Raw genomic sequence first — 24,664 nt, forward strand, 5'->3', positions numbered from 1 at the left:
CCAATCAGAATACACACTAGGGACAGCCAATCAGAATACACACTAGGGACAGCCAATCAGAATACACACTAGGGACAGCCAATCAGAATACACACTAGGGACAGCCAATCAGAATACACACTAGGGACAGCCAATCAGAATACACACTAGGGACAGCCAATCAGAATACACACTAGGGACAGCCAATCAGAATACACACTAGGGACAGCCAATCAGAATACACACTAGAGGACAACTGATGAGCAGCTTTTTATTCTGGGTTTTTATTGGTGCATTGGGTAAACATGGCAACTCATTGTATGCAGAGCAAGATCCAATAAACAAAGTGGAATAAATAGCCAGTTAACCCTAACCAATTGAATAACCAGATAACTAACCAGTTAAATAACCAGATAACTAACCAGATAACTAACAAGATAAATAACCACATAACTAACCAGTTAAATAACCAGCTAAATAACCACATAACTAACCAGATAACTAAACAGTTAGCTAACCAGTTAACTAACCAGTTAAATAACCAGATAACTAGCCAGTTAACTAACCAGATAACTAATGGGTTAACTAACCAGTTAAATAACCAGATAACAAATTAGTAAACTAGCCAGTTAATTTGTCACAGCGGCAGTATTCTGGAGATGTGAATTAAAAGCAGAAAGCTCTGGGACTCCTCGTAGACCGGACAGTGTCTGTGGAGGGAGAGGCAGTGAACATTTCAACCCGAGACGGGTGGTCAAAGGGCAAAAGGGAAGGTCTGTGATAGGGTGAAGACAGGAGCGATCAGGTGGTCAAGGGTCAAAGGACAAAGTGATCTGAGGACAGAAACAAAGGTGGCTAGAGGAGGTGTGAATGGCAGGATGTTGGAAAGCTGCCGTCCGTGATGTCAGAGGGTGAATCGTTTTTGGAATATTCTCTTCCACCAAGACTGGGCCATTAAATATATTCCCGGCTGACTGAGACAGATTGTTGATCTACAAGAGAATGGGGAGCGTTGAGTAGGTTGGAGGCGGAGTGACCACTCCTGCTGGGAATTCTGACCTGATGTTTAATGAGGATGGTAATTGAGTGCTGTATTGACAGGAGGGAATCGCAATCTCCAGGGAACGGAAGTCAGGCACCCGCCTTCTTCAGCAAGTTAACGGAGAGCACATCACACATGGTCAAATCCAAAAAGCAGGAAATCATTCAGAAGTTAACAGCAGTCAGCGACGGTGAGTGGGAATGCAGTCAGATTCGCGGGTAATGGGTAAATTAACCAGACCCAGCAAAACATAACTGATGGACTCACCAGAGATCCCACATTTAGCAATTGACACATGTCTGCGGCCGACAGCATAGAGGAACAGAACCATTGGCCCTCCCAGGGACGATTGTGACAATGGGAGGGGGTGTGTTGTAGGGGGCGCCGGGTCCTGCAGGGGGGCGGCGTGGGAAGGGGCGTCTGTCGTGGGGAATCCAGCGGCTGCCAGATCCCGGAAGGAAACCGTATCTTGCCTGCCGTTGGGGTACTCGACGTAGGTGTAACTGGAGTTGGCGTGGAGCAGCCGGACCTTTTCGACCACGGGGTCCGTTTTATGGCTCCTCGTGTGCCTCCGGAGAAGAACAGGTCCCAGAGCCGTCAGCCAAGGTGGAAGCGAGACCCCGGAGGTAGACTTCCTGGGGAAGACAAACAATCGGTTGTGAGGGGTCTCATTCGTGGCCGTGCAGAGGAGCGACCTAATGGAGTGTAGGGCATCGGGTAGGACCTCCTGCCAGCGGGTGGTTGGGAGACCTCTCGACCGCAGGGCCAGAAGGACAGCCTTCCACACGGTCGCGTTCTCCCTCTCCACCTGCCCGTTTCCCCATGGGTTATAACTAGTCGTTCTGCTCGGGGCGATGCCTTTGCTGAGCAGATACTGACGCAGTTCATCGCTCATGAACGATGTACCCCGGTCGCTGTGGATATAAGCAGGGAAACCGAACAGGGTGAAGATGCTGTGCAGTGCCTTAATCACCGTGGCTGAGGTCATGTCGGGGCAGGGAATGGCGAATGGGAAGCGGGAGAACTCATCGATAACGGTGAGGAAATACGCATTACGATTGGTGGACGGGAGGGGCCCCTTGAAGTCCACGCTCAGTCGCTCAAAGGGGCCCGAGGCCTTCACGAGCCGAACCTTGTCTGGCCGATAGAAGTGCGGTTTGCACTCCGCACAGACCTGGCAGGCCCTGACCATGGCCTGGGCCTCCTTGGTTGAGTAAGGTAGGTTGCGGGACTTGATGAAATGGACGAGCCGGGTAACCCCCGGGTGGCAGAGGTCATTGTGGATGGCTTGCAGGCGGTCCTCCTGCGCGTTGGCGCATGTGCCGCGGGACAGGGCATCTGGGGGCTCGTTGAGCTCCCCTGGACGATACTTGATATCGTACGTGTAGGTGGAGAGTTCGATCCTCCACCTCAAAATGTTATCGTTTTTTACTTTGCCCCGTTGCGTGTTATCGAACATATAGGCGACCGACCGTTGGTCGGTGACGAGAGTGAACCTCCTACCGGCTAGGTAGTGTCTCCAGCACCGCACAGCCTCCACAATGGCTTGTGCCTCCTTTTCGACTGCAGAGTGTCAAATCTCGGAGGCGGTGAGGGTCCAGGAGAAGAATGCTACTGGTCTGCCTCCTTGATTGAGGGTAGCAGCCAGGGAGATGTCTGATGCATCGCTCTCTAGCTGGAAGGGGATAGTTTCGTCCACCGCGTGCATGGCGGCCTTGATGATATCGGCCTTGATGCGTTTGAAGGCCAATTGAGCCTCGGCCGAGAGGGGAAAAGTGGTGGTCTTTAGGAGTGGGCGGGCTTTGTCCGCATACTTGGGGACCCACTGGGCGTAATAGGAGAAAAGCCCCAAGCACCGTTTGAGGGCCTTGAGGCTGCGGGGGAGAGGGAGTTCCTTAAGGGGGCGCATGCGGTCGGGGTCGGGACCTAGGACCCCGTTTTGCGTGACATAGCCGAGGATGGCCAGCCGGGTTGTGTGGAAAACGCATTTTTCCTCATTATAGGTCAGGTTAAGGGCTCGGGCGGTCTGGAGGAACTTTTCGAGGTTAGCGTCATGGTCCTGCTGATCATGGCTGCAGATGGTGACATTGTCCAAGTACGGGTATGTAGCCCGCAAACCGTACTGGTCCACCATTTGATCCATCGCCCTTTGAAAGACGGAGACCCCATTTGTGACACCAAAGGGGACCCTGAGGAAGTGGAAGAGCCGGCCGGCTGCTTCGAAGGCAGTATAGAGGCGGTCTTTTGGTCGGATGGGGAGCTGGTGGTAGGCAGATTTGAGGTCGACTGTGGAAAATACTCGGTATTGGGCGATCCGATTTACCATTTCCGCGATGCGAGGAAGGGGGTACACATCAAGCTGCATGAATCGGTTTATGGTCTGGCTATAATCCACGACCATCCGTTTCTTCTCCCCAAGAAGTGTAGAAGATTGTAGTTTAGTCGGGCAGCATGGTCGACTCGGGCTTGGAGGGCCGAAGGGCCTGTTCCTGTGCTGTACATTTCTTTGTTCTTTGTTCTTTGTTCTTTGTTCTTTGTTCTAACACACCCTCTCCCTGTGAACACACACTCTCCCCGTGAACACACCCTCTCCCCATGAACACACTCGCTCCCCATGAACACACCCTCTCCCCGTGAACACACTCGCTCCCCATGAACACACTCACTCCCCATGAACACACCCTCTCCCCGTGAACACACTCACTCCCCATGAACACACCCTCTCCCCATGAACACACCCTCTCCCCATGAACACACTCGCTCCCCATGAACACACTCACTCCCCATGAACACACTCGCTCCCCATGAACACACCCTCTCCCCGTGATCACACTCGCTCCCCGTGATCACACCCTCACCCCGTGAACACACTCACTCCACTTGCTCACACCCTCTCCCCGTGAACACACACTCTCCCCGTGAACACACCCTCTCCCCATGAACACACTCGCTCCCCATGAACACACTCGCTCCCCATGAACACACCCTCTCCCCGTGAACACACACTCTCCCCGTGAACACACCCTCTCCCCATGAACACACTCGCTCCCCATGAACACACTCGCTCCCCATGAACACACCCTCTCCCCGTGAACACACCCTCTCCCCGTGAACACACTCGCTCCCCATGAACACACTCGCTCCCCATGAACACACCCTCTCCCCGTGATCACACTCGCTCCCCGTGATCACACCCTCTCCCCGTGAACACACTCACTCCACTTGCTCACACCCTCTCCCCATGAACACACTCGCTCCCCATGAACACACCCTCTCCCCGTGAACACACCCTCTCCCCATGAACACACCCTCTCCCCGTGATCACACCCTCGCCCCGTGAACACACCCTCTCCCCGTGAACACACGAGGCATCTGGATGGAAATTGTCCCATTGGACAGACGCAGCATGGGTTCACAAAGGACAGGTCGTGCCTAACTAATTTAGTCGAATTTTTTGAGGACATTACCAGTGCGGTAGATAACGGGGAGCCAATGGATGTGGTATATCTGGATTTCCAGAAAGCCTTTGACAAGGTGCCACACAAAAGGTTGCTGCATAAGATAAAGATGCATGGCATTAAGGGGAAAGTAGTAGCATGGATCGAGGATTGGTTAATTAATAGAAAGCAAAGAGTGGGGATTAATGAGTGTTTCTCTGGTTGGCAATCAGTAGCTAGTGGTGTCCCTCAGGGATCAGTGTTGGGCCCACAATTGTTCACAATTTACATAGATGATTTGGAGTTGGGGACCAAGGGCAATGTGTCCAAGTTTGCAGACGACACTAAGATGAGTGGTAAACCAAAAAGTGCAGAGGATACTGGAAGTCATCAGAGTGATTTGGATAGGCTAAGTGAATGGGCTAGGCTCTGGCAGATGGAATACAATGTTGACAAATGTGAGGTTATCCATTTTGGTAGGAATAACAGCAAAAGGGATTATTATTTAAATGATAAAATATTAAAACATGCTGCTGTGCAGAGGGACCTGGGTGTGCTAGTGCATGAGTCGCAGAAAGTTGGTTTACAGGTGCAACAGGTGATTAAGAAGGCAAATGGAATTTTGTCCTTCATTGCTAGAGGGATGGAGTTTAAGACTGGGGAGGTTCTGCTGCAATTGTATAAGGTGTTAGTGAGGCCACACCTGGAGTATTGTGTTCAGTTTTGGTCTCCTTACTTGAGAAAGGACGTACTGGCACTGGAGGGTGTGCAGAGGAGATTCATGGTGGCGGCTGCACTGTGGTGCATGGTGGCGGCTGCGCTGTGCTACATGGCGGTGGCTGCACTGTGGTGCATGGCGGTGGCTGCACTGTGCTACATGGCGGTGGCTGCACTGTGGTGCATGGCGGTGGCTGCGCTGTGCTACATGGCGGTGGCTGCACTGTGCTACATGGCGGTGGCTGCACTGTGCTACATGGCGGTGGCTGCACTGTGGTGCATGGCGGTGGCTGCACTGTGCTACATGGCGGTGGCTGCACTGTGCTACATGGTGGCGGCTGCACTGTGCTACATGGCGGTGGCTGCACTGTGCTACATGGTGGCGGCTGCACTGTGCTACATGGCGGTGGCTGCACTGTGCTACATGGCGGTGGCTGCACTGTGCTACATGGTGGCGGCTGCACTGTGCTACATGGCGGTGGCTGCACTGTGCTACATGGCCGTGGCTGCACTGTGCTACATGGCGGTGGCTGCACTGTGCTACATGGTGGCGGCTGCACTGTGCTACATGGTGGCGGCTGCACTGTGCTACATGGCGGTGGCTGCACTGTGCTACATGGCGGTGGCTGCACTGTGCTACATGGTGGCGGCTGCACTGTGCTACATGGCGGTGGCTGCACTGTGCTACATGGCGGTGGCTGCACTGTGCTACATGGCGGTGGCTGCACTGTGCTACATGGCGGTGGCTGCACTGTGCTACATGGCGGTGGCTGCACTGTGCTACATGGTGGTGGCTGCACTGTGCTACATGGCGGTGGCTGCACTGTGCTACATGGCGGTGGCTGCACTGTGCTACATGGCGGTGGCTGCACTGTGCTACATGGCGGTGGCTGCGCTGTGCTACATGGCGGTGGCTGCGCTGTGCTACATGGCGGTGGCTGCACTGTGCTACATGGCGGTGGCTGCACTGTGCTACATGGCGGCGGCTGCGCTGTGCTACATGGCGGCGGCTGCACTGTGCTACATGGCGGTGGCTGCACTGTGCTACATGGCGGTGGCTGCACTGTGCTACATGGCGGTGGCTGCACTGTGCTACATGGCGGTGGCTGCACTGTGCTACATGGCGGCGGCTGCGCTGTGCTACATGGCGGTGGCTGCACTGTGCTACATGGCGGTGGCTGCACTGTGCTACATGGCGGTGGCTGCACTGTGCTACATGGCGGTGGCTGCACTGTGGTGCATGGCGGTGGCTGCACTGTGCTACATGGCGGTGGCTGCGCTGTGGTGCATGGCGGTGGCTGCGCTGTGGTGCATGGCGGTGGCTGCACTGTGGTGCATGGCGGTGGCTGCACTGTGCTACATGGCGGTGGCTGCACTGTGCTACATGGCGGTGGCTGCACTGTGCTACATGGCGGTGGCTGCGCTGTGGTGCATGGCGGTGGCTGCACTGTGGTGCATGGCGGTGGCTGCACTGTGCTACATGGCGGCGGCTGCACTGTGCTACATGGCGGTGGCTGCACTGTGCTACATGGCGGTGGCTGCGCTGTGGTGCATGGCGGTGGCTGCACTGTGCTACATGGCGGCGGCTGCACTGTGCTACATGGCGGTGGCTGCACTGTGCTACATGGCGGTGGCTGCACTGTGCTACATGGCGGTGGCTGCGCTGTGCTACATGGCGGCGGCTGCGCTGTGCTACATGGTGGCGGCTGCACTGTGCTACATGGCGGCGGCTGCACTGTGCTACATGGCGGTGGCTGCGCTGTGCTACATGGCGGTGGCTGCACTGTGCTACATGGCGGTGGCTGCGCTGTGGTGCATGGCGGTGGCTGCACTGTGGTGCATGGCGGTGGCTGCACTGTGCTACATGGCGGCGGCTGCACTGTGCTACATGGCGGTGGCTGCACTGTGCTACATGGCGGTGGCTGCACTGTGCTACATGGCGGTGGCTGCACTGTGCTACATGGCGGTGGCTGCGCTGTGGTGCATGGCGGTGGCTGCACTGTGCTACATGGCGGTGGCTGCACTGTGCTACATGGCGGTGGCTGCACTGTGCTACATGGCGGTGGCTGCACTGTGGTGCATGGCGGTGGCTGCACTGTGCTACATGGCGGTGGCTGCACTGTGCTACATGGCGGTGGCTGCACTGTGCTACATGGCGGTGGCTGCGCTGTGGTGCATGGCGGTGGCTGCACTGTGCTACATGGCGGTGGCTGCACTGTGCTACATGGCGGTGGCTGCACTGTGCTACATGGCGGTGGCTGCGCTGTGGTGCATGGCGGTGGCTGCACTGTGGTGCATGGCGGTGGCTGCACTGTGCTACATGGCGGCGGCTGCACTGTGCTACATGGCGGTGGCTGCACTGTGCTACATGGCGGTGGCTGCGCTGTGCTACATGGCGGCGGCTGCGCTGTGCTACATGGTGGCGGCTGCACTGTGCTACATGGCGGCGGCTGCACTGTGCTACATGGCGGTGGCTGCGCTGTGCTACATGGTGGCGGCTGCACTGTGCTACATGGCGGCGGCTGCGCTGTGCTACATGGTGGCGGCTGCACTGTGCTACATGGTGGCGGCTGCACTGTGCTACATGGCGGCGGCTGCGCTGTGCTACATGGTGGCGGCTGCACTGTGCTACATGGCGGTGGCTGCACTGTGCTACATGGCGGTGGCTGCACTGTGGTGCATGGCGGTGGCTGCACTGTGGTGCATGGCGGTGGCTGCACTGTGGTGCATGGCGGTGGCTGCACTGTGCTACATGGTGGCGGCTGCGCTGTGGTGCATGGCGGTGGCTGCACTGTGCTACATGGCGGCGGCTGCACTGTGGTGCATGGCGGTGGCTGCACTGTGGTGCATGGCGGTGGCTGCACTGTGGTGCATGGCGGTGGCTGCACTGTGCTACATGGCGGTGGCTGCACTGTGCTACATGGCGGCGGCTGCACTGTGGTGCATGGCGGTGGCTGCACTGTGCTACATGGCGGCGGCTGCACTGTGGTGCATGGCGGTGGCTGCACTGTGCTACATGGCGGTGGCTGCACTGTGCTACATGGCGGCGGCTTCACTGTGCTACATGGCGGTGGCTGCACTGTGCTACATGGCGGTGGCTGCACTGTGCTACATGGCGGTGGCTGCACTGTGCTACATGGCGGCGGCTGCGCTGTGCTACATGGCGGTGGCTGCGCTGTGCTACATGGCGGTGGCTGCCCTGTGCTACATGGCGGTGGCTGCACTGTGCTACATGGCGGTGGCTGCGCTGTGCTACATGGCGGCGGCTGCGCTGTGCTACATGGCGGCGGCTGCACTGTGCTACATGGTGGCGGCTGCACTGTGCTACATGGCGGTGGCTGCACTGTGCTACATGGTGGTGGCTGCACTGTGCTACATGGCGGTGGCTGCACTGTGCTACATGGCGGCGGCTGCGCTGTGCTACATGGCGGCGGCTGCACTGTGCTACATGGCGGTGGCTGCACTGTGCTACATGGCGGTGGCTGCACTGTGCTACATGGCGGTGGCTGCACTGTGCTACATGGCGGTGGCTGCACTGTGCTACATGGCGGCGGCTGCGCTGTGCTACATGGCGGTGGCTGCACTGTGCTACATGGCGGTGGCTGCACTGTGCTACATGGCGGTGGCTGCACTGTGCTACATGGCGGTGGCTGCGCTGTGGTGCATGGCGGTGGCTGCGCTGTGGTGCATGGCGGTGGCTGCACTGTGGTGCATGGCGGTGGCTGCACTGTGCTACATGGCGGTGGCTGCACTGTGGTGCATGGCGGTGGCTGCACTGTGCTACATGGCGGTGGCTGCACTGTGGTGCATGGCGGTGGCTGCACTGTGCTACATGGCGGTGGCTGCACTGTGCTACATGGCGGCGGCTGCACTGTGCTACATGGCGGTGGCTGCACTGTGCTACATGGCGGTGGCTGCGCTGTGCTACATGGCGGCGGCTGCGCTGTGCTACATGGTGGCGGCTGCACTGTGCTACATGGCGGCGGCTGCACTGTGCTACATGGCGGTGGCTGCACTGTGCTACATGGCGGTGGCTGCACTGTGGTGCATGGCGGTGGCTGCACTGTGGTGCATGGCGGTGGCTGCACTGTGGTGCATGGCGGTGGCTGCACTGTGCTACATGGTGGCGGCTGCGCTGTGGTGCATGGCGGTGGCTGCACTGTGCTACATGGCGGCGGCTGCACTGTGGTGCATGGCGGTGGCTGCACTGTGGTGCATGGCGGTGGCTGCACTGTGGTGCATGGCGGTGGCTGCACTGTGCTACATGGCGGTGGCTGCACTGTGCTACATGGCGGCGGCTGCACTGTGGTGCATGGCGGTGGCTGCACTGTGCTACATGGCGGCGGCTGCACTGTGGTGCATGGCGGTGGCTGCGCTGTGCTACATGGTGGTGGCTGCACTGTGCTACATGGCGGCGGCTGCACTGTGGTGCATGGCGGTGGCTGCACTGTGCTACATGGCGGTGGCTGCACTGTGCTACATGGCGGTGGCTGCGCTGTGCTACATGGCGGTGGCTGCACTGTGCTACATGGCGGTGGCTGCACTGTGCTACATGGCGGTGGCTGCACTGTGCTACATGGTGGCGGCTGCGCTGTGCTACATGGCGGTGGCTGCACTGTGCTACATGGTGGCGGCTGCGCTGTGCTACATGGCGGTGGCTGCACTGTGCTACATGGCGGTGGCTGCACTGTGCTACATGGCGGTGGCTGCACTGTGCTACATGGCGGTGGCTGCACTGTGCTACATGGCGGTGGCTGCGCTGTGCTACATGGCGGTGGCTGCACTGTGCTACATGGCGGTGGCTGCACTGTGCTACATGGTGGCGGCTGCACTGTGGTGCATGGCGGTGGCTGCGCTGTGCTACATGGCGGTGGCTGCGCTGTGCTACATGGCGGTGGCTGCACTGTGCTACATGGCGGCGGCTGCACTGTGCTACATGGCGGTGGCTGCACTGTGGTGCATGGCGGTGGCTGCACTGTGCTACATGGCGGCGGCTGCACTGTGGTGCATGGCGGTGGCTGCGCTGTGCTACATGGCGGCGGCTGCACTGTGGTGCATGGCGGTGGCTGCACTGTGCTACATGGCAGCGGCTGCACTGTGGTGCATGGCGGTGGCTGCGCTGTGGTGCATGGCGGTGGCTGCACTGTGGTGCATGGTGGTGGCTGCACTGTGGTGCATGGCGGTGGCTGCACTGTGCTACATGGCGGCGGCTGCACTGTGGTGCATGGCGGTGGCTGCGCTGTGCTACATGGTGGTGGCTGCGCTGTGCTACATGGCGGTGGCTGCGCTGTGCTACATGGCGGTGGCTGCGCTGTGCTACATGGCGGTGGCTGCGCTGTGCTACATGGCGGTGGCTGCACTGTGGTGCATGGCGGTGGCTGCACTGTGGTGCATGGCGGTGGCTGCACTGTGCTACATGGCGGCGGCTGCGCTGTGCTACATGGCGGTGGCTGCACTGTGCTACATGGCGGTGGCTGCACTGTGGTGCATGGTGGTGGCTGCACTGTGGTGCATGGCGGTGGCTGCACTGTGCTACATGGCGGCGGCTGCACTGTGGTGCATGGCGGTGGCTGCACTGTGCTACATGGTGGTGGCTGCACTGTGCTACATGGCGGTGGCTGCACTGTGATACATGGCGGTGGCTGCACTGTGATACATGGCGGTGGCTGCACTGTGCTACATGGCGGCGGCTGCGCTGTGATACATGGCGGTGGCTGCACTGTGCTACATGGCGGCGGCTGCGCTGTGCTACATGGTGGTGGCTGCACTGTGCTACATGGCGGCGGCTGCGCTGTGCTACATGGCGGTGGCTGCACTGTGCTACATGGCGGTGGCTGCACTGTGCTACATGGCGGTGGCTGCACTGTGCTACATGGCGGCGGCTGCGCTGTGCTACATGGTGGTGGCTGCACTGTGGTGCATGGCGGTGGCTGCACTGTGCTACATGGCGGTGGCTGCACTGTGATACATGGCGGTGGCTGCACTGTGCTACATGGCGGCGGCTGCGCTGTGCTACATGGCGGTGGCTGCACTGTGCTACATGGCGGTGGCTGCACTGTGCTACATGGCGGTGGCTGCACTGTGCTACATGGCGGCGGCTGCGCTGTGCTACATGGTGGTGGCTGCACTGTGGTGCATGGCGGTGGCTGCACTGTGCTACATGGCGGTGGCTGCACTGTGATACATGGCGGTGGCTGCACTGTGCTACATGGCGGCGGCTGCGCTGTGCTACATGGCGGTGGCTGCACTGTGCTACATGGTGGTGGCTGCACTGTGCTACATGGCAGCGGCTGCACTGTGCTACATGGCGGTGGCTGCACTGTGCTACATGGCGGTGGCTGCACTGTGGTGCATGGCGGTGGCTGCACTGTGGTGCATGGCGGTGGCTGCACTGTGCTACATGGCGGCGGCTGCACTGTGGTGCATGGCGGTGGCTGCACTGTGCTACATGGTGGTGGCTGCACTGTGCTACATGGCGGTGGCTGCACTGTGATACATGGCGGTGGCTGCACTGTGATACATGGCGGTGGCTGCACTGTGCTACATGGCGGCGGCTGCGCTGTGATACATGGCGGTGGCTGCACTGTGCTACATGGCGGCGGCTGCGCTGTGCTACATGGTGGTGGCTGCACTGTGGTGCATGGCGGTGGCTGCACTGTGCTACATGGCGGTGGCTGCACTGTGCTACATGGCGGTGGCTGCACTGTGCTACATGGCGGTGGCTGCACTGTGCTACATGGCGGCGGCTGCGCTGTGCTACATGGTGGTGGCTGCACTGTGGTGCATGGCGGTGGCTGCACTGTGCTACATGGCGGTGGCTGCACTGTGATACATGGCGGTGGCTGCACTGTGCTACATGGCGGCGGCTGCGCTGTGCTACATGGCGGTGGCTGCACTGTGCTACATGGCGGTGGCTGCACTGTGCTACATGGCGGTGGCTGCACTGTGCTACATGGCGGCGGCTGCGCTGTGCTACATGGTGGTGGCTGCACTGTGGTGCATGGCGGTGGCTGCACTGTGCTACATGGCGGTGGCTGCACTGTGATACATGGCGGTGGCTGCACTGTGCTACATGGCGGCGGCTGCGCTGTGCTACATGGCGGTGGCTGCACTGTGCTACATGGTGGTGGCTGCACTGTGCTACATGGCAGCGGCTGCACTGTGCTACATGGCGGTGGCTGCACTGTGCTACATGGCGGTGGCTGCACTGTGGTGCATGGCGGTGGCTGCACTGTGGTGCATGGCGGCGGCTGCGCTGTCGTGCATGGCGGTGGCTGCACTGTGCTACATGGCGGTGGCTGCACTGTGCTACATGGCGGTGGCTGCACTGTGCTACATGGCGGTGGCTGCGCTGTGGTGCATGGCGGTGGCTGCACTGTGCTACATGGCGGCGGCTGCACTGTGGTGCATGGCGGTGGCTGCACTGTGCTACATGGCGGCGGCTGCACTGTGCTACATGGCGGTGGCTGCACTGTGCTACATGGCGGTGGCTGCACTGTGCTACATGGCGGTGGCTGCGCTGTGCTACATGGTGGCGGCTGCACTGTGCTACATGGCGGCGGCTGCACTGTGGTGCATGGCGGTGGCTGCGCTGTGCTACATGGCGGTGGCTGCACTGTGCTACATGGCGGTGGCTGCACTGTGCTACATGGCAGTGGCTGCACTGTGCTACATGGCGGTGGCTGCACTGTGCTACATGGCGGCGGCTGCGCTGTGCTACATGGCGGTGGCTGCACTGTGCTACATGGCGGTGGCTGCACTGTGGTGCATGGCGGTGGCTGCACTGTGGTGCATGGCGGCGGCTGCGCTGTCGTGCATGGCGGTGGCTGCACTGTGCTACATGGCGGTGGCTGCACTGTGCTACATGGCGGTGGCTGCACTGTGCTACATGGCGGTGGCTGCGCTGTGGTGCATGGCGGTGGCTGCACTGTGCTACATGGCGGCGGCTGCACTGTGGTGCATGGCGGTGGCTGCACTGTGCTACATGGCGGCGGCTGCACTGTGCTACATGGCGGTGGCTGCACTGTGCTACATGGCGGTGGCTGCACTGTGCTACATGGCGGTGGCTGCGCTGTGCTACATGGTGGCGGCTGCACTGTGCTACATGGCGGCGGCTGCACTGTGGTGCATGGCGGTGGCTGCGCTGTGCTACATGGCGGTGGCTGCACTGTGCTACATGGCGGTGGCTGCACTGTGCTACATGGCAGTGGCTGCACTGTGCTACATGGCGGTGGCTGCACTGTGCTACATGGCGGCGGCTGCGCTGTGCTACATGGCGGTGGCTGCACTGTGCTACATGGCGGTGGCTGCACTGTGGTGCATGGCGGTGGCTGCACTGTGGTGCATGGTGGTGGCTGCACTGTGCTACATGGCGGTGGCTGCACTGTGCTACATGGCGGTGGCTGCACTGTGCTACATGGCGGTGGCTGCACTGTGCTACATGGCGGTGGCTGCACTGTGCTACATGGCGGTGGCTGCACTGTGCTACATGGCGGTGGCTGCACTGTGCTACATGGCGGTGGCTGCACTGTGCTACATGGCGGCGGCTGCACTGTGGTGCATGGCGGTGGCTGCACTGTGGTGCATGGCGGTGGCTGCGCTGTGCTACATGGCGGTGGCTGCACTGTGCTACATGGCGGTGGCTGCACTGTGCTACATGGCGGCGGCTGCACTGTGCTACATGGCGGCGGCTGCGCTGTGCTACATGGCGGCGGCTGCACTGTGCTACATGGCGGCGGCTGCACTGTGCTACATGGCGGCGGCTGCACTGTGCTACATGGCGGTGGCTGCACTGTGCTACATGGCGGCGGCTGCACTGTGCTACATGGCGGCGGCTGCACTGTGCTACATGGCGGTGGCTGCACTGTGCTACATGGCGGTGGCTGCACTGTGCTACATGGCGGTGGCTGCACTGTGCTACATGGCGGTGGCTGCACTGTGCTACATGGCGGCGGCTGCACTGTGCTACATGGCGGCGGCTGCACTGTGCTACATGGCGGTGGCTGCACTGTGCTACATGGCGGTGGCTGCACTGTGCTACATGGCGGCGGCTGCACTGTGCTACATGGCGGCGGCTGCACTGTGCTACATGGCGGCGGCTGCACTGTGCTACATGGCGGCGGCTGCGCTGTGCTACATGGCGGCGGCTGCACTGTGCTACATGGCGGCGGCTGCACTGTGCTACATGGCGGTGGCTGCACTGTGCTACATGGCGGCGGCTGCACTGTGCTACATGGCGGTGGCTGCACTGTGCTACATGGCGGCGGCTGCACTGTGCTACATGGCGGCGGCTGCGCTGTGCTACATGGCGGCGGCTGCACTGTGCTACATGGCGGCGGCTGCACTGTGCTACATGGCGGCGGCTGCACTGTGCTACATGGCGGTGGCTGCACTGTGCTACATGGCGGCGGCTGCACTGTGCTACATGGCGGCGGCTGCACTGTGCTACATGGCGGTGGCTGCACTGTGCTACATGGCGGTGGCTGCACTGTGCTACATGGCGGTGGCTGCACTGTGCTACATGGCGGCGGCTGCACTGTGCTACATGGCGGTGGCTGCACTGTGCTACATGGCGGTGGCTGCACTGTGCTACATGGCGGCGGCTGCACTGTGCTACATGGCGGCGGCTGCACTGTGCTACATGGCGGTGGCTGCACTGTGCTACATGGCGGCGGCTGCACTGTGCTACATGGCGGTGGCTGCACTGTGCTACATGGCGGTGGCTGCACTGTGCTACATGGCGGCGGCTGCACTGTGCTACATGGCGGCGGCTGCACTGTGCTACATGGCGGTGGCTGCGCTGTGCTACATGGTGGCGGCTGCACTGTGCTACATGGCGGTGGCTGCACTGTGCTACATGGCGGTGGCTGCACTGTGCTACATGGTGGCGGCTGCACTGTGCTACATGGCGGTGGCTGCACTGTGGTGCATGGCGGTGGCTGCACTGTGCTACATGGCGGTGGCTGCACTGTGCTACATGGCGGTGGCTGCACTGTGGTGCATGGTGGTGGCTGCACTGTGCTACATGGCGGTGGCTGCACTGTGCTACATGGCGGTGGCTGCACTGTGCTACATGGTGGCGGCTGCACTGTGGTGCATGGCGGTGGCTGCACTGTGGTGCATGGCGGTGGCTGCACTGTGCTACATGGCGGTGGCTGCACTGTGCTACATGGCGGTGGCTGCACTGTGCTACATGGCGGCGGCTGCACTGTGCTACATGGCGGTGGCTGCGCTGTGCTACATGGTGGCGGCTGCACTGTGCTACATGGCGGTGGCTGCACTGTGCTACATGGCGGTGGCTGCACTGTGCTACATGGTGGCGGCTGCACTGTGCTACATGGCGGTGGCTGCACTGTGGTGCATGGTGGTGGCTGCACTGTGCTACATGGCGGTGGCTGCACTGTGCTACATGGTGGCGGCTGCACTGTGCTACATGGCGGTGGCTGCACTGTGCTACATGGCCGTGGCTGCACTGTGCTACATGGCGGTGGCTGCACTGTGCTACATGGCGGTGGCTGCACTGTGCTACATGGCGGTGGCTGCACTGTGGTGCATGGTGGTGGCTGCACTGTGCTACATGGCGGTGGCTGCACTGTGCTACATGGTGGCGGCTGCACTGTGCTACATGGTGGCGGCTGCACTGTGGTGCATGGCGGTGGCTGCACTGTGCTACATGGCGGTGGCTGCACTGTGGTGCATGGCGGTGGCTGCACTGTGCTACATGGCGGCGGCTGCACTGTGCTACATGGCGGTGGCTGCACTGTGGTGCATGGTGGTGGCTGCACTGTGCTACATGGCGGTGGCTGCACTGTGCTACATGGCGGTGGCTGCACTGTGCTACATGGTGGCGGCTGCACTGTGCTACATGGCGGTGGCTGCACTGTGCTACATGGTGGCGGCTGCGCTGTGCTACATGGCGGTGGCTGCACTGTGCTACATGGTGGCGGCTGCGCTGTGCTACATGGTGGCGGCTGCGCTGTGCTACATGGCGGTGGCTGCACTGTGCTACATGGCGGTGGCTGCACTGTGCTACATGGCGGTGGCTGCACTGTGCTACATGGTGGCGGCTGCGCTGTGCTACATGGCGGTGGCTGCACTGTGCTACATGGCGGTGGCTGCACTGTGCTACATGGCGGTGGCTGCACTGTGCTACATGGCGGTGGCTGCACTGTGCTACATGGCGGTGGCTGCACTGTGGTGCATGGCGGTGGCTGCACTGTGCTACATGGCGGTGGCTGCACTGTGCTACATGGCGGTGGCTGCGCTGTGCTACATGGTGGTGGCTGCACTGTGCTACATGGTGGTGGCTGCACTGTGCTACATGGCGGCGGCTGCACTGTGCTACATGGCGGTGGCTGCACTGTGCTACATGGCGGTGGCTGCACTGTGCTACATGGCGGTGGCTGCACTGTGCTACATGGCGGTGGCTGCGCTGTGCTACATGGTGGCGGCTGCACTGTGCTACATGGCGGTGGCTGCACTGTGCTACATGGCGGTGGCTGCACTGTGGTGCATGGCGGTGGCTGCGCTGTGCTACATGGCGGTGGCTGCGCTGTGCTACATGGCGGTGGCTGCACTGTGCTACATGGCGGTGGCTGCACTGTGGTGCATGGCGGTGGCTGCACTGTGCTACATGGCGGTGGCTGCACTGTGCTACATGGCGGTGGCTGCGCTGTGCTACATGGCGGTGGCTGCGCTGTGCTACATGGCGGTGGCTGCGCTGTGCTACATGGCGGTGGCTGCGCTGTGCTACATGGCGGTGGCTGCACTGTGCTACATGGCGGTGGCTGCACTGTGCTACATGGCGGTGGCTGCGCTGTGGTGCATGGCGGTGGCTGCACTGTGCTACATGGTGGCGGCTGCACTGTGCTACATGGCGGTGGCTGCACTGTGCTACATGGCGGTGGCTGCGCTGTGGTGCATGGCGGTGGCTGCACTGTGCTACATGGCGGTGGCTGCACTGTGCTACATGGTGGCGGCTGCACTGTGCTACATGGCGGTGGCTGCACTGTGCTACATGGCGGTGGCTGCACTGTGCTACATGGCGGTGGCTGCACTGTGCTACATGGCGATGGCTGCGCTGTGGTGCATGGCGGTGGCTGCACTGTGGTGCATGGCGGCGGCTGCACTGTGCTACATGGCGGCGGCTGCACTGTGCTACATGGCGGCGGCTGCACTGTGCTACATGGCGGTGGCTGCACTGTGCTACATGGCGGTGGCTGCGCTGTGGTGCATGGCGGTGGCTGCACTGTGCTACATGGCGGTGGCTGCGCTGTGGTGCATGGCGGTGGCTGCACTGTGCTACATGGTGGTGGCTGCACTGTGGTGCATGGCGGTGGCTGCACTGTGCTACATGGCGGTGGCTGCGCTGTGGTGCATGGCGGTGGCTGCACTGTGCTACATGGTGGTGGCTGCACTGTGGTGCATGGCGGTGGCTGCACTGTGCTACATGGCGGTGGCTGCACTGTGCTACATGGCGGTGGCTGCACTGTGCTACATGGCGGCGGCTGCACTGTGCTACATGGCGGCGGCTGCACTGTGCTACATGGCGGTGGCTGCACTGTGCTACATGGCGGTGGCTGCACTGTGCTACATGGCGGTGGCTGCACTGTGCTACATGGCGGTGGCTGCGCTGTGGTGCATGGCGGTGGCTGCACTGTGGTGCATGGCGGTGGCTGCACTGTGGTGCATGGCGGTGGCTGCACTGTGGTGCATGGCGGTGGCTGCGCTGTGCTACATGGCGGTGGCTGCACTGTGCTACATGGCGGTGGCTGCACTGTGGTGCATGGCGGTGGCTGCACTGTGGTGCATGGCGGTGGCTGCACTGTGCTACATGGCGGTGGCTGCACTGTGCTACATGGTGGCGGCTGCACTGTGCTACATGGCGGTGGCTGCACTGTGCTACATGGCGGTGGCTGCACTGTGCTACATGGCGGTGGCTGCACTGTGCTACATGGTGGCGGCTGCACTGTGCTACATGGCGGTGGCTGCACTGTGCTACATGGCGGCGGCTGCACTGTGCTACATGGCGGCGGCTGCACTGTGCTACATGGCGGTGGCTGCACTGTGCTACATGGCGGTGGCTGCACTGTGCTACATGGCGGTGGCTGCACTGTGCTACATGGCGGCGGCTGCACTGTGCTACATGGCGGCGGCTGCACTGTGCTACATGGCGGTGGCTGCACTGTGATACATGGCGGTGGCTGCACTGTGCTACATGGCGGTGGCTGCACTGTGCTACATGGCGGCGGCTGCACTGTGCTACATGGCGGTGGCTGCACTGTGCTACATGGCGGTGGCTGCGCTGTGCTACATGGCGGTGGCTGCACTGTGCTACATGGTGGCGGCTGCACTGTGCTACATGGTGGCGGCTGCACTGTGGTGCATGGCGGTGGCTGCACTGTGCTACATGGCGGTGGCTGCACTGTGCTACATGGTGGCGGCTGCACTGTGCTACATGGTGGCGGCTGCACTGTGGTGCATGGCGGTGGCTGCACTGTGCTACATGGCGGTGGCTGCACTGTGCTACATGGTGGCGGCTGCACTGTGCTACATGGTGGTGGCTGCACTGTGGTGCATGGCGGTGGCTGCACTGTGCTACATGGCGGTGGCTGCACTGTGCTACATGGTGGCGGCTGCACTGTGCTACATGGCCGTGGCTGCACTGTGCTACATGGCGGTGGCTGCACTGTGCTACATGGCGGTGGCTGCGCTGTGCTACATGGCGGTGGCTGCACTGTGCTACATGGCGGTGGCTGCACTGTGCTACATGGCGGTGGCTGCACTGTGCTACATGGCGGTGGCTGCACTGTGGTGCATGGCGGTGGCTGCACTGTGCTACATGGCGGTGGCTGCACTGTGCTACATGGCGGTGGCTGCGCTGTGCTACATGGCGGTGGCTGCACTGTGCTACATGGCGGTGGCTGCACTGTGCTACATGGCGGTGGCTGCACTGTGCTACATGGCGGTGGCTGCACTGTGGTGCATGGCGGTGGCTGCACTGTGCTACATGGCGGTGGCTGCACTGTGCTACATGGCGGCGGCTGCACTGTGGTGCATGGCGGCGGCTGCTCGCAGACCCAGCCTGTGAATTAGTGCCTCTCCTTTGACCGACTCGCATGCCCCGAACCACCCCCCCCAACAGTGCCCCCTGCCCCTAATAAAGCTCTCCCCCGACTGTGACGGCGCTGGACTGAGTCGTCAGCCGCCACGCCGAGTTCCCGACGGATGAGACCATGAGAGATCGACGCTATCGGGAACTTCTCCAAGTACGCCACTTTGGAGGGGTAGAACATCGCGAAAGCGGCGCTGCCCCCGATTTGGTCGGGAAGTTTGATTCTCCAACCAATCGCCGAACGTGATTACGGCGATCGGAGAATCCCGCCCATCGTGTCTGTTTCCCTTTGATTTATTTCACAGGTAATGTGAACATTTTGGATTTTGAGTCTGATATTTATTAAATCATAATCTTCCTTTCTTCCAGATGTTGGACAGCCAGGAACTGAAATATTCAACATGCCGGTCATGCCATCAGCAGGTGAGCGTTCGGTTACAGAGATAAGGATTTAATCCGTGAGCAACAACGGTAACTGTCCAATCAGGACAATGAACAGAGAATTCTTGCACTTTCTCACTCAGAATTATTTTCAGTTCAGGGTACTCTGACCCCAGACCAGCCCCCCCCCCCCCCCCACAGTGACTCAGACACTGGACTAAAACACCAATAATCTGCATTATTTAAGACTGTGCGGAAAGAATGATTCACTTTGGGAGAGACTGCAGGAAAATATAGGGATTTGGTATTTCTAATATAAAAGTTTATTATGGGACTTCCGGGTGCGGCGATGACCAGCTGAGTCGCACGTTTCGGCAGCTCCCTGTGAAACGGACTTTTGGGCTCTTGATAGGAGCCCCAACGGCAATTTTAACGGCTGAAAACACCGTGCGGTAAACCAGAAGGGTGTTCCCCCTGGACACGGATGGAAAAAGGAGAGGAAAGTGGCCGGATTGCAGCGGATCCTTTGGAACAACGGCAAGGAAGGCAAGCAGAAACCAAGATGGCGTCGGAAGGTGGCAGTTTCATATTGGGCCCTGAACAACAAGAGTTTTTGAAACGCTGCTTGGAGGAGATAAAAAAGGAAATGAAGAAAGAGTTGTTGGCCCCGATATTACAGGCGATTGAAGGGCTGAAAGAGGAACAAAAGACCCAGGAGCAGGAGCTTCGGGTCGTGAAGGCGAAAGCAGCAGAGAATGAAAACGACATACAGGGCCTGGTGGTGAAGTCGGAGATACAGGAGGCACACCAGAAACGATCTGTGGAGAGGTTGGAGGCACTGGAAAATAACGCAAGGAGGAACAACTTGAGGATTCTTGGCCTTCCTGAAGGTGTGGAGGGGGCGGACGTCGGGGCATATGTGAGCACGATGCTGCACTCGTTAATGGGAGTGGAGGCCCCGACGGGTCCGTTGGAGGTGGAGGGAGCATACCGAGTTATGGTGCGAGGATCGAGAGCAGGAGAAGCTCCCAGAGCCATAGTGGTGAGATTTCTCCGTTTTAAGGATAGAGAAATGGTCCTTAGATGGGCGAAGAAAACTCGGTGTAGTAAATGGGAGAACGCGGTGATCCGCGTCTATCAAGATTGGAGTGCGGAGGTGGCGAGAAGGAGGGCGAGCTTTAATCGGGCCAAAGCGGTACTTCACAAAAAAAAGATAAAGTTTGGAATGCTGCAACCGGCAAGACTGTGGGTCACATATCAAGGGAGGCACCACTACTTTGAGACGGCGGATGAAGCGTGGACTTTTATTGTAGAAGAAAAATTGGAATGATTGGACTACGAAAATGAACGTTTGGACAAAGTGGTGGGACGAGTGGGGGGGGGGCGAAGAGGGATTGTATGGTTAATCCTGCGGTATGGTAACTTTTCTTTCTCCCACAGGTGGTGATGGGGGGAGGTGGGGAGGGAGAGGAGATGGGGCGTTGGCCATGGGAGGCGGGGCCGAGGGAGAGGCGCGGGCTTGGTTCCCGCGCTATGATAATTATGGCGGGAATAGAGAAGCAGGAAGGAGGGGGCGCCGCACGGGGCGAGCCGTGATCACGGGGGGAAGCCGAGGTCAGCCAGAGTTTGCTGACTTCTGGGAGCAACATGGGGGGAGTAATTACGCTAGCGGGGGGTCTAGCGGGGGGGGGGCGGGGGGAGGGGGGAATTACTGGGTTGCTGCTGCTGGGGAAAGGGGGGAGTGGGTACGGGAAAGGATGGGCGGGGGGGCACCGTCTGGGAGAAATACAGCCGCGTGGGAACTGGGCGAGAAGCTGGAAAAAGATGATGGCTAACCGGCAAGGGGGGGGGGTGGGAAGCCCCCCAACTCGGCTGATCACGTGGAACGTGAGGGGGCTTAACGGGCCGATAAAGAGGGCACGAGTACTCGCACACCTTAAGAAACTTAAAGCAGATGTGGTCATGTTACAGGAAACGCACCTGAAACTGATAGATCAGGTTAGGTTGCGCAAAGGATGGGTAGGGCAGGTGTTCCATTCGGGGCTGGATGCGAAAAACAGGAGGGTGGCTATATTAGTGGGGAAGCGGGTAATGTTCGAGGCAAAGACTATAGTGGCGGATAACGGGGGCAGATACGTGATGGTGAGTGGCAAATTACAGGGAGAGATGGTGGTGTTGGTAAACGTGTATGCCCCGAATTGGGACGATGCCAATTTTATGAGGCGAATGTTAGGACGCATCCCAGACCTAGAGACCGGAAAGCTGATAATGGGGGGAGACTTTAACACGGTGTTGGAACCAAGGCTGGATAGGTCGAAGTCCAGGACTGGTAGGAGGCCGGCAGCAGCCAAGGTGCTCAAGGATTTTATGGAGCAGATGGGAGGGGTGGACCCGTGGAGATTCAGTAGACCTAGGAGTAAGGAGTTCTCGTTTTTCTCCTATGTCCATAAAGTCTATTCACGCATAGACTTTTTTGTGTTGGGTAGGGCATTGATCCCGAGGGTGAGGGGAACGGAATATACGGCTATAGCCATTTCGGATCATGCCCCACACTGGGTAGACTTGGAGATAGGGGAGGAAACAAGAGGGCGTCCACCCTGGAGAATGGACATGGGACTAATGGCGGATGAGGGGGTGTGCTTAAGGGTGAGGGGATGCATTGAAAAGTACTTGGAACTCAATGACAATAGGGAGGTTCAGGTGGGAGTGGTCTGGGAGGCATTGAAGGCGGTGGTTAGGGGGGAGCTGATATCAATAAGGACACATAAAGGGAAGCAGGAGAGTAAGGAACGGGAGCGGTTGTTGCAAGAACTTTTGAGGGTGGACAGACAGTATGCGGAAGCACCGGAGGAGGGACTGTATAGGGAAAGGCAAAGGCTGCATGTGGAATTTGACTTGCTGACCACAGGCACTGCAGAGGCACAATGGAGGAAGGCGCAGGGTGTACAGTATGAATATGGAGAGAAGGCGAGCAGATTGCTGGCACACCAATTGAGGAAAAGGGGAGCAGCGAGGGAAATAGGGGGGGTGAGAGACGAAGATGGAGAGACGGAGCGGGGAGCGGAGAGAGTGAATGAAGTGTTTAAGACATTTTATAAAAAATTGTATGAAGCTCAACCCCCGGATGGGAGGGAGAGAATGAAGGAGTTTTTGGATCGGCTGGAAATTCCCAAGGTGGAAGAGCAGGATAGGATGGGATTGGGAGCACAGATCACGGTAGAGGAAGTGGTGAAAGGAATTAGGAACATGCAGACGGGAAAGGCCCCGGGACCGGACGGATTCCCAGTTGAATTTTACAGAAAATATTTGGACTTGCTCGCCCCGCTACTGACGAGGACCTTCAACGAGGCAAAGGAAAGGGGACAACTGCCCCCGACTATGTCAGAAGCAACGATATCGCTTCTTTTAAAGAAGGAAAAGGATCCGCTACAATGCAGGTCCTACAGACCAATCTCCCTCCTCAATGTAGATGCCAAGGTCTTGGCCAAGGTAATGGCAATGAGAATAGAGGAATGTGTCCCGGGGGTGGTTCATGAGGACCAAACTGGGTTTGTGAAGGGGAGACAGCTGAACACGAACATACGGAGGTTGTTAGGGGTAATGATGATGCCCCCACCAGAGGGTGAAACGGAGATAGTAGTGGCGATGGATGCCGAGAAAGCATTTGATAGAGTGGAGTGGGATTATCTGTGGGAGGTGTTGAGGAGATTTGGGTTCGGAGAGGGGTATGTTAGATGGGTGCAGCTGTTGTATAGGGCCCCAGTGGCGAGTGTGGTCACGAATGGACGGGGATCGGCATATTTTCGGCTCCATAGAGGGACAAGGCAGGGATGTCCTCTGTCCCCATTACTGTTTGCACTGGCGATTGAGCCCCTGGCGATAGCGCTGAGAGGTTCCAAGGGATGGAGGGGAATACTTAGGGGAGGAGAAGAACACCGGGTATCTTTATATGCGGATGATCTGCTACTATATGTGGCGGATCCAGCGGAGGGGATGCCAGAAATAATGCGGATACTTGGGGAGTTTGGGGATTTTTCAGGGTATAAATTGAACATGGGGAAGAGTGAGCTGTTTGTGGTGCATCCAGGGGAGCAGAGTAGAGAAATAGAAGACCTACCGTTGAGGAAGGTAACAAGAGACTTTCGTTACCTGGGGATCCAGATAGCTAAGAATTGGGGCACATTGCACAGGCTAAATTTGACGCGGTTGGTGGAACAGATGGAGGAAGATTTCAAGAGATGGGATATGGTAGCATTGTCAATGGCAGGGAGGGTGCAGGCGGTTAAGATGGTGGTCCTCCCGAGATTCCTTTTTGTGTTTCAGTGTCTCCCGGTGGTGATCACGAAGGCTTTTTTCAAAAGGATAGAAAAGAGTATCATGGGTTTTGTTTGGGCCGGGAAGACTCCGAGAGTGAGGAAGGGATTCTTACAGCGTAGTAGGGATAGGGGGGGGCTGGCACTACTGAGCCTAAGTGAGTATTATTGGGCCGCTAATATTTCAATGGTGAGTAAGTGGATGGGAGAGGAGGAAGGAGCGGCGTGGAAGAGATTAAAGAGGGCGTCCTGTAGGGGGACCAGCCTGCAGGCTATGGTGACAGCCCCATTGCCGTTCTCACCAAGGAACTATACCACGAGTCCGGTGGTGGTAGCTACACTGAAGATTTGGGGACAGTGGAGACGACATAGGGGAAAGACCGGAGCACTGGGGGGGTCCCCGATAAGACACAACCATAGGTTTACCCCGGGGGGAATGGATGGGGGATATGGAATGTGGCAAAGAGCAGGTATTACGCAATTGAAAGATCTATTTGTGGATGGGAAGTTTGCGAGTCTGGGAGCGCAGACCGAGAAATATGGGTTGCCCCAAGGGAATGCATTCAGGTACATGCAATTGAGGGCTTTTGCGAGGCAACAGGTGAGGGAATTCCCGCAGCTCCCGACACAAGAGGTGCAGGACAGAGTCATCTCAAAGAAATGGGTGGGGGACGGTAAGGTG

At 59.2% G+C, this 24,664-nt stretch overlaps 1 protein-coding gene across 8 annotated transcripts in view; it reads left to right on the plus strand.

Annotated features, from left to right (window-relative positions):
* The window catches only part of ncor2 (nuclear receptor corepressor 2), a 1,088,322-nt gene that overhangs the window by 1,045,242 nt on the left and 18,416 nt on the right, over nt 1–24,664 (plus strand). For all 8 annotated transcript variants that reach the window (XM_072510208.1, XM_072510371.1, XM_072510235.1 and 5 more), the window contains 2 exons: nt 1,081–1,211; nt 19,658–19,711. In XM_072510208.1, coding sequence (XP_072366309.1) covers nt 1,081–1,211; nt 19,658–19,711 — 185 coding nt within the window. The remainder of the gene's footprint in view (nt 1–1,080; nt 1,212–19,657; nt 19,712–24,664) is intronic.

This window comes from Scyliorhinus torazame, chromosome 1 (assembly GCF_047496885.1).
Source record: "Scyliorhinus torazame isolate Kashiwa2021f chromosome 1, sScyTor2.1, whole genome shotgun sequence".
Taxonomy (NCBI): Eukaryota; Metazoa; Chordata; class Chondrichthyes; order Carcharhiniformes; family Scyliorhinidae; genus Scyliorhinus; species Scyliorhinus torazame.